Raw genomic sequence first — 10,099 nt, forward strand, 5'->3', positions numbered from 1 at the left:
CACTAAGGGTGGTGAGACCCTCCCCAAATCCAGGTTCCTGATGCCAGCCAAGGGCCAACCTTGTGAATCAGGCCTCCTTCCAACAGATGGTAGATCCAACAGAGCAGGAGATCCTTTAGAGCATAGACCTCATCTACCTGCTCCCTGCTTCTAGAAAAAGTGCCTGAAATAGTGCAGCCATCAAAATTTTTTTTCTTTTGGGGCCAGCCTGGTGGCATAGTGGTTAAGTTCATGTGCTCCGCTTCAGCGGCCTGGGCTTCATGGCTTCAGATCCCAGGCGTAGACCTACATACGGCTCATCAAGCCAGGCTGTGGTGGCATCCCACTTACAAAATAGAGGAAGACTGGCACGGATGTTAGCTCAGGGCCAGTCCTCACCAATAAATAAATAAATAAATAAAATTAGTCTTCTAATGAAAAAGTTCCTGGCCCTACCACTTTCTAGCTAGGTAACCTTGGGAAAGCTCATTAATCTCTGTGTGCCTCATTTGTTGGGTGGCATTTCCTCCTTTGTGACACGGGATAATAATACTACCTACCTCAAAAGGTTGTTTTGAAGACGAAATGAATGAACACATGTAAAGTGCTCACAACAGGGCCTGCAGGAAGAAAGCATCACTAACTTACACGCATATACGCAATGTTACTATTTGTTCTGTTCTGTTTTGAACTTTCAACCCTACAGTTGTACCTTCTCCAAGTCACAGTGAGTTCTCCCATCACTAAGCTTTTAACGAATCTAGAGTCTACCCATAGGTTAGACTGCAAACCATCGTCGTTTCATGTGTACTGAGATCTCTAAGTCGTTTGTGGACCACACCCAAAACTTCTTAGCACACACAACAGTATCTGACATGATATTTAATCTTTGTAGTGCCCAGGAAATACTGATTTACCTACTAAATCACAGGTCTGTTAAATCAACTCTTTACAGTGGTCAGAATGAAGGCAGTCAACATTTTTGATAATAATTACAACTTAAACAAAAAGGTCACCAAGTTTATCTTCTATTGAGAAAAGGAAAGAAAAATGAGTTGATTCTATCCAGTGAAAAGACTAGAAGTGGTAGTAGCAGCAGCAGTAGGAAAAGGCTTCAGTTTAGAAAGTACATAATTAGAATGCTGAATATTTGACTTTGCCTTAAAGAGAGCATGGGTTTAAGTCCTCAAAGGTCAGTAGGGGTTAAATATATCTTTTACGGCAATAATTAGAGACACAGGTTTCCTTAATTAATGAAATCTAGTGATGAAAGAATATTTTAATCTTAAAAAAAAGACAAAGAAGGGGGCCAGCTCCATGGCCGAGTGGTTAAGTTCACGCGCTCCGCTTCAGCGGCCTAGGGTGTTGCCGGTTCGGATCCTGGGCACAGACATGGCACCGCTCGTCAGGCCATGCTGAGGTGGCGTCCCACGTGCCTTAACTAGAAGGACTCTCAACTAGAATATACAACTATGTACCAGGGGTCTTTGGGGAGAAAAAGAAAAAATAAAATCTTAAAAAAAAAGACAAAGAAGAATCGAGAGGGGAAAAAAGGAGCGGGATGACACACAGTCCAAGCTTTAAACACTTCCACCGGCTCCAACACCAGGGCCCTGCGCCCAATGATCAGGGAAAAACTCAAGATCAGCAGAATCACAACAGAGCCATCACACTGAAGTTTAGCACCGGGGAGAACTTTCAGACTGGCAGGTCTCTTCTGACGAATTATAATCACAGACCTGCAAGCACCAACGTCATCACAAATTCCAGAGCCTCAAGGTGAACTTTACCTTTTAGTAGGAGCTACTCTGAAACAGGTTTATACAAGAACACTTAAAGAGTGAACACTTCATGAAGTTCTCCACCTGCAGAGGACTCCTGGACTGGGTCTCACAACCACCTCTCATTCTTCTACTTCCTGAAGACGTCAGCAAGCTAAAAGACTCCCTTGAAGGCCAGCTGTTAGGCACAGGTCTGCCAACCATTTGCACGCGGAAGGCACAAGAGCGACAAGGGCCATCTTCCTACAGTAAGGCAAGTGACAGAACGTCTAATGGGCACTGAACGGTTGCAGCAAACCTGGCTCCCCCGCGAGCGCCCCAGCCCTACGGGGGAGAAGCAGCCATGGCAGTGGTGGCAATGGGAGCAGTGGCAGTGGGAGCAGTGGCAGTAGTGCACGGCCTTGAAACCAGACGTCCAGAAGTGGCTCCCTGATTTTGCTCCTCTAGGCCCTTTAATGATGTGGTAAGCACCCTATTCCTTAAAATAGCTACAGGGTTCTGATTCTCGCCCTGCACCCTGATTTGTGACATCATGACATCAAGTGAGGTCAGGTCCTCTTACACTCTTGCTTGGACTGCTGTCATAACTAGGTGACTTCCCTGCCATCTCTCACCATTCCAGGTCTTCCTCTGACTTGCCACCACCAAATCTGATCGTGCTTAAAGAAAGCTTATCAAAAAGGGCCACCTGGAAACCTCGTATGTTCTTTCATATACCTGTGCCTTGTGCATGCAGCTGACTGTGTGTGTCCTTGGATTCCTTGTCCATCTGGTGAAAACCCACTCCACCCTCAGAACCCAGCTCGAACCACACTCCTGTGAATCTTTCCCAACAGGGTCATTCCACATGCCCACATGTGCACTCACTTCCACAAAACCCGTTGCCTGCCCTTGGCTCTGTGCTCAGTCACATCCACTCATTCAAAAGACATTTGCTGAGTTACATTTACCTACCACATGTCACACACTGTGCGGAGGGCCGGGGGTACAAGCCAGAACGAGACAGACGAGGTCTCTTTTCTCTTACAGCTATAATCCAACAGAACTATAGATTACCTAGTAAAAACCCAAACAGCGTTTAATTGCAATTGTGGTAAGTGTACTAAAAGATTCAGGGTGCATCTTATGTGTATAAATGCAAGTCTAACCTAATCTGGAAGGAGCCGGGAGAATCATTTCCCTTGAAGAGACATTTAAGCAAAAACTGGAAGACAGACAAAACTGATCAGACAAAAAACTGTTAGAGAGCCTCCCAGGCAGAAGGAACACCACGTGCAAAGGCCTGGAGGCAGCAGTCTAGGAAGCGTGAAGACCACTGACAGACAAAAGCGAGGATGAAAGGGAGACAGCTGCCCAAAACCAGTGGAGAAGCAGGTACTTCTTACAACCACTGTTATAACACTCAGTGCGACGCTGTGGGATTATTCATTTGCAAAAATGCAGCCCCAACTAAACAAACTGTTTTAGCCTCATAGTCCAACACAGTGCTTAACATGTCCCCTCAAGTCAAGATCTGCGGAATGAAGAAATGAGTGTTTCATGTGGACGAGGAGCTTAACCTCTCAATATCAGACAGGTGGGACAAGACCATCTCTAGGGTTCAAAAACCTCATGCTTCTGACTACCCCAAAACTTATCAGGCAAGAGACACATTTTCATGGCAACTTATGTGTGTTCAGAATCAAAGCCAGTATTAACAGTGGATGAAACTTTAAACAGCAAAAACTAAACTTTAAGTTGGCAAAGGGCCCTCAATCCTCACTGCTCCATAAAGTGCCACCAACTAACAACCAACAGAACTGGTTTAAAACTCAGAGTCATGATCGAGGCCAGGGAGAGGAAGGGCAGCTCCATCTGCCTGCCCTATTCTCCAGTCGCTCAACAGATTTGGTAGGAGGAGGATGAAGAGCAGGACACTGGCACCTATGCCATCCTTTTCTCCTTCCCTACTTCCTAAACAGTCACCTCAGGAAACACACACTGGTGACTCAGTAAGAAAATGTCAAAATCCCACTGACACACCTCTGCTAACTATTATAAGTCAACACAACGGGGTAATCACTAACCCTAGACTTCAGTTCTGGTACGGGCTCTCAAAGGGGGAAGCATTCTTTGAAAGAAAGAAAATTGAATCAGCTAGGAAATAGTTTCAAAATACATGAAAAGCTTGATGTAGTTTACAAGACAGTGAAGAAAACATCAATACATATATACAGTATGGAATTCATAATAACTGAGCTGTAGAATGAGCCCCTTAGCATGTTTTCCAAAAGTAAATTTAATCAGAATTTCACTAACTACATTTATTATGTCATCTGGCATATATAATAGACCCAAAATCATGTAAGAAGCCAAGAATTCTACTAAGAGAGCTCGATAATAGGATTGAACCATACCAAACACTCAAAAACTTTACAAAATATATTTAATTCTATCAATTGCCCAATCATGTCAAATTTCCATTATTATAACTACGAAATCAAGTCTAATGAAACCAGTAAGTGGCCTTAACTGTGATTTTTTTTCCTGAAAGATCAAGATAAAGTAGTTAAATAATTTAGATCATTGTAACATTCCAGACTTAGCAGAACAAGGAAAAAATAACCATCTTCATAAATCCTAACTGTGGAGTTCATGCCCCTCACCTTGCACCCTCAAACTCTGAACACTCTTCTCTTCTCTCCCACCTCCTCCACTTCTCAAAAGCAAACAACTCACAAACAAAAGACCAAACAAAACCAAAATAAAACAGACATCTATTCAACACATATCTATCGACCTCAGTGGCAGTACAAACAGTGAGCTAAACTAATGCTCCCTACTCCTCAGGGCAGAAGAAATAAAATGTTGGTCCTCATTTGAGAAATACATGATTCTCCTTCCCCCATCTTAAAAAAGGTGAATGAAAATGTTAACATGCGGTAAATAATAACTTTTAAAAAACTCATAAATTACTTTAGGAAGCTTTATTGAGAAATCTGATTTTATAAGGTACCATTTTGGGGGAAAGAAATTTGAACAAAAATTATTTTTCAATGATTTCTATACCTAAAGGGAGATAATGACTGAAACTGTTATATTCAATTTTTAATAAAGACATTTACTATATACTAGCATCTCTATTTGGCCATGTTACTTATTACTCAAAATGCATACTCTATAACTTCAGCACCTATCTTTTTCTGGTCTTTTAAGGGCCTGTTTTTCAGTGTTTATTGAGCGAGCAAATGGGCCTCAATACAGAACAGTATTCCCCCCCAAAAACCACACACATAATCAATACCAGGTAAACAAATACTCAGGCATTTTTAACTCAGCACCTGAAAGGTTACACAGAATAAATATAAGACTGGCTCAATAAAGTTACCATGATACTCAAAAGGCCTTCATAAAATGGTCTAGTTCCAGGATTCCCCCACGACCTTCCCCGACTCCAGTACCTGCTCTGGCATCTTAGTAATTTGCTGATGTTGTGTGGCTTACTCTAATCCAACATCGCCAGCCTACTGAAACGTGACTCATTTATATAGCATTGAGGAAGAACAGTAAAGCTTCAATAGATCAAATAAGGCAGAAATCGTAAATGACATTCCCAAAGACTGACTGAGTCCTGCTTCGGAGACCTACCTATTTCTCACCAAATAAACTAACTCACCAATGAGCAAGATCTCTTCCTAACCATATGAGAGACCGGTTCTTAAAAACCTGAAACATCTGTCCCGTGAGATTACTTACAAGACATTAAATATACATCAGATCTCCAAACCCAAAACATATAGGCTAAAAATAGCGCCTCTATTTCCGAGGCTGGGGCAGAAGCCCTGCAACCGAACAAACTAAAATTAGGGTTCTTTCGATTCCGAACCTCTGAAACGCGCCCTCACCGGGCACGGGCACACCGACCCGCGTCCACACGTCCCCCGCACCCAGCTGGTCCGGGCGCGAGGCTCCCGTCGCTCCGGCTGACACCCGGCCCCAAGCCCGCTCACCGCCAGCCTGAAGCCCCCTCCCAACCGCCCACTCGGTCAAACTCTGACCCAGCCCAGCGACCCGGCCGGCTCTGCGGGAGGCGGCGGCCGGAGCCCCGAGGGGAGCCCGCGGGAGCCGAGGCGGGCCGAGTCCCCGGGGCGGGCCGGGGCGCAGGGAGAAGTGGGGAGCCCGCCCCCGCGGCCCGCATCCCTCCATCCCTCCATCCCTGCATCAGGCGAGGGCGAGGCCCGGCGGGCGCCGGGGGGTAGCCGCCCGCCACCGCGGGCCCGAAGGTCGCGGCGGCGCCCGCACCTTTGGCCTCGCAGTCGGCGCAGTACTTGTTGTCCTCCTCCCGCAGCAGCCGGGACAGGATCAGCTGGTGCTGCTCGTTCAGCTTCTGCGCCTTCTCCCGGCAGGAGCGCGTCGCCATCACGGCGGCGGCGGGCGGCTGGCCCGGCGGCGGACGCGGGCAGCAGCCGGGCCGGGACGCGCGGCGCCGCGGGACGGACGCGGGGACGCAGCCCAGGAAGCGGCGCGGTGGTGGCAGCGCCGACGTGTCCCGCCCCCTCGCCGGCCGCCCGCCCGCCCGCACGCACCTCCCGGCCGGCGGGAGGGGAGGGCTGGAGGGCGGGGCCTCGACTTCCGGGCGCCGCAGGAAGGGGCCCGCGCCGCCGCGCGCATGCGCCGGGCTTCCCGGAAGCCGGCCTGTCCGCGCGAGGCCCTGGCCGCGGGGCTTCCGGAAGGGCGTCGCGCGCTGCCCGCTGGGAACTCCCCCGGTGTGACACGTGACTGTGGCCGAGGGCTTCCGGAAAGACGTCCGGGAAGACGTCTGGCGGGGAGGCGGCCTCGCGTGGTTCTTGTCTCTGCCGCTGCTGGCGCAACGTCAGAAGCTCAGAAATAGAAGTGACTGGGCGGACTGTTTCTTCCTTGGGAGGGAGCGGGGAGGGGTGGTCATTCACTTGCAGTTCTGAAACAGGCTCCATCCTGGAAGCTGGAGACACGTGGAGTTGTAATCGCTGGCCCATTTGGAGCCAGTTCCAGGGACCCCATCTCTTATCAACAAAGTGACTGAGGATTGTCTTTAAGAAAAACTGCCAAGTCACCTACCCAGAGCATGTGTAGAAGAAGAAATTGTGACCTGAAACAGCCTCGGGACTAAAGATCCACCTCCCCACAGAACCCAAGGGCCAGGACACAACCAGAACTTGAAAGGTGCACTCTTATCAGAAGCAGGGGATCCCTCATTCAGGAAGATCTGGTGTCAAAATTCTTTCCCAAATGTTTAAAACCCACCGGTCAAAACCTGTCCTACCGGCATTCCCAGGTGCCAGTCTGTTCTCCCTAACCTCTTACACGTCACCCCCAAATCCTGGCTTGGACAGACGGATCTGAGGGCCCACACTTCCTGTCTCCATGCAGATACATCTGGCTGTATGAAAGCTGATTCCCCCCAAGGCTGACGCCATAGTCAATAGGCTTGTTTATGCACGTCAGGCAGAGAACCCCAGCTTCCTGCGGTAACAGACTAAAGTAGACAAAGTCATCTCTCACATGTTAGGGGAGAGAAGTAGTCTGGTAGTGACATGTGTTGAGTGCAACCAGTGAGTAATTACTCTGTGCGTGAACTCAGTCAACCCTATTGAGATCTGTGATACTGATAGCCTCCTTACACAGGTGGGAAATTGGGGCATGCAGGAGGGAAGGAAGTTACAGAGCTGCTCAGTGGAGGAACTGAGATTCAAATCCAAAGCCAGCCGGCTCCAGAGTGTAAAACACTGGGAAAAGGTCCTTCCATAGGAGGGGAAACTGTGGCCAAGGAGCCAGATACTGGGCAGTGTCACTTTAAGGAGAGCTGTATAAACAGTGATATTTAATGAAGGTGAAAGAAAACTAAGGGAAGAAGACGCTCTTGATTGGAGATCGGAGCTCCCCAGTCCAGGCTCAGGGGATCTGAACCCCAGGTGAGGCAGTTTGAATGTTTTGGTATGTTGTGGCTGTTGACCTTAAACAAATAGCCAGTTATTTCTCCAGCAAAAATGGGTTTATTTGGGGTCAGCAAAAACTTGCAATTGGGGATCTGCAACCATGGCTAGCCACATGCAAATGTCCAAGCAGCAAGGGAGGAGAAAACTTTTATAGAGGAGAAGAGGAAGTTGGGAGGGCTGTTGTAAATAAAGAGTCCATTGAAGGAACTGAGAGCTCCATATCTAGTGACTTCTCACTGGCTGAGTTATAACAGTCTCTCCTGGGCTGAGCTTCTTGCTAGTCAAGAAGATGAAGTCTTTCTTTTTCCTGTTGGGCTCTATTATCAAGGTAGGGCATGAGAGCTCCCCCTTTTTGCCTTCCCACTGCAATTTAATGAGGTTTCTGTTTATTCATTTCCACATGGCTTATTAGCAATTGCTGATATGGGGCTTATGTAACCAGAATAAACGTGGCCCTTGCCTGTGGTGGGGCCAATGCTAAGAAAGGCAGTGAGCAGGAGTCTGTGTCTTATACCTTTTAGAGGGCCAATTCCTCACATAAACCCTCCGTGAAAGTGACCCTCATGCTCATTTAGCCCCGTTCTTGGCCCAGGATCTCAAAAATGTTTGTAGAATTAAATTGAATGGTGATGGCAGTGAAGATGCTGAGTAATTAGCAAATTAGAGCTTAAACTGTGTGGCTTTGGCAAATAATAACTAGGAAGATAGCACAGTAATTTCCAATAAACAGAAAAAACATCTTATGGGAGGTAGAACTTTTAAGCCACATCTTGAAGACTGGCTTGATTCAGATGGGGGTGCAGGAGGGAGATATTGAGCAAGAGCAGCATGCACAAAAGCACAGAGACTTCAAGGAGCCCAGAAAACAGACTGAAGGATAGGGGTGCTACTTGGGATGAGTGGAGATAAGGCTGGATAAGTCAAGTGCAACAGAATTAAAGAAGGTTTGGGGAAGCAGACAAAGCAATCTACATTGATGCAGTTGACAATAGAAAAGTGAAGATTCTTGAACTAGGATAGTAGCATGAAAAAAAGGATGTTTTGAGAAAGTTAGTCTAATTAACAAACACCATTTTTGAGTGGTCTCTCCCCACCCCACGAAAATTTTGCTTAGCACTGCAAGGATTCAGAAAAAGCAAAAGATAAGCTTACCACCAAGAAATGATCTACCCAATGGACTGAAGGGTCACAGTAGTGTCTATAGAGATATAATGCACACCACGTGTGTACTTTTAAATCTTCTAGTAGCCATATTTAAAAATAGAAAAAGGAACAAATGAAATTAATTTTAATAGTACATTTTATTTAACCCAATGTATCCAAAATATTATCATTTCAACATATGAGTAACATAAAAAATTAGTAGTGAAATATTTTACATTCCTGTTTTCATCCTGTCTTCAAAATCTAGTGTGTACTCTACACTTACAGCTCATTTCAACTTGGACTAGCTGCATTTCAGGTGCTCAATAGCCACATATGGCTAGTGGGTACATTATTGAACAATGCTGCTCTAGATGGTCAGCCCAGAAGCTATTAAAAATCTAAGTTTGAGGGGCCAGCCCAGTGACATAGTGGTTAAGTTCACATGCTCTGCTTCGGCAGCCCGGGTTTCACTAGTTTGGATCCCAGGCGTGGACATATGCGCCACTTATCAACCATGCTGTGGCAGGCATCCCACATATCAAGTAGAAGAAGATGGGCACAGATGTTAGCTCAGGGCCAATCTTCCTCAGCAAAAAAAGAAAAAATAAAAGAGGAGGATTGGTGGTGGATGTTAGCTCAGGGCTAATCTTCCTCAAAAACATATCTAAGTTTGAGTTGGTTGTTTATTAGGGATGTAACAGGAAGAATGGAAAATAAAAGTAGACACTGATGGCTAAAACATCTTGGGAGGAAAATAACATTGCATTCATTCACCAACATTTATTAAACAACTTCTATTCAGTTCTCTGATAATCACAAGCTTACATGTCTTACCGTCTAGTGTGACATACAAACATGTAAATAGAAAAATTAACAGCCACACTGTAAAGTCTGTAGCAAATATAAAGTGTTCTGGGAGCAAAAGAAACAGAACTTCAGTAGCCTGGAAGAATCAGGGAAGCCTTCATCAGGTATGTGATGCTTAAATTTGATTTTAACAGATGTGGGAATTTTTCAAGTGAATAGAAGTGGAGAGGAGGAAAAGGAATAGCTTGAAAGAAACCTGTATGAGCTTCTGAAAATGCATGGCTGGAGGCAGTGAGACTGTGCGGCACCAGGAACCTAGAATTTGCATGGAGAATGTGAAGGGAGGAGGAGAAACTCAGGTGGAGAGGTCGATTGGGGCGGGGAGGTCCAGAACTGTGTGGCCAAACTACATAGTTTGAATTTTACCCCATG

At 46.4% G+C, this 10,099-nt stretch overlaps 1 protein-coding gene across 7 annotated transcripts in view; it reads right to left on the reverse strand.

Moving 5' to 3' along the window:
- SMAP1 (small ArfGAP 1) overlaps positions 1 to 6,370 on the reverse strand; it is a 161,699-nt gene extending 155,329 nt beyond the window's left edge. For 3 of the 7 annotated variants that reach the window (XM_044776980.2, XM_044776979.2, XM_070514610.1), the window contains exon 1: positions 6,042 to 6,369. In XM_044776980.2, coding sequence (XP_044632915.1) covers positions 6,042 to 6,159 — 118 coding nt within the window. In that variant the 5' untranslated portion in view covers positions 6,160 to 6,369. Of the gene's footprint in view, positions 1 to 6,041 lie in introns of all 7 variants that reach the window. The other 4 variants (XM_070514614.1, XM_070514611.1, XM_044776978.2 and 1 more) reach the window with 3 other exon arrangements.
- Between the last annotated feature and the right edge of the window lie 3,729 nt (positions 6,371 to 10,099).

Source organism: Equus asinus, chromosome 8, assembly GCF_041296235.1.
Source record: "Equus asinus isolate D_3611 breed Donkey chromosome 8, EquAss-T2T_v2, whole genome shotgun sequence".
In the NCBI taxonomy this organism is placed as follows: domain Eukaryota; kingdom Metazoa; phylum Chordata; class Mammalia; order Perissodactyla; family Equidae; genus Equus; species Equus asinus.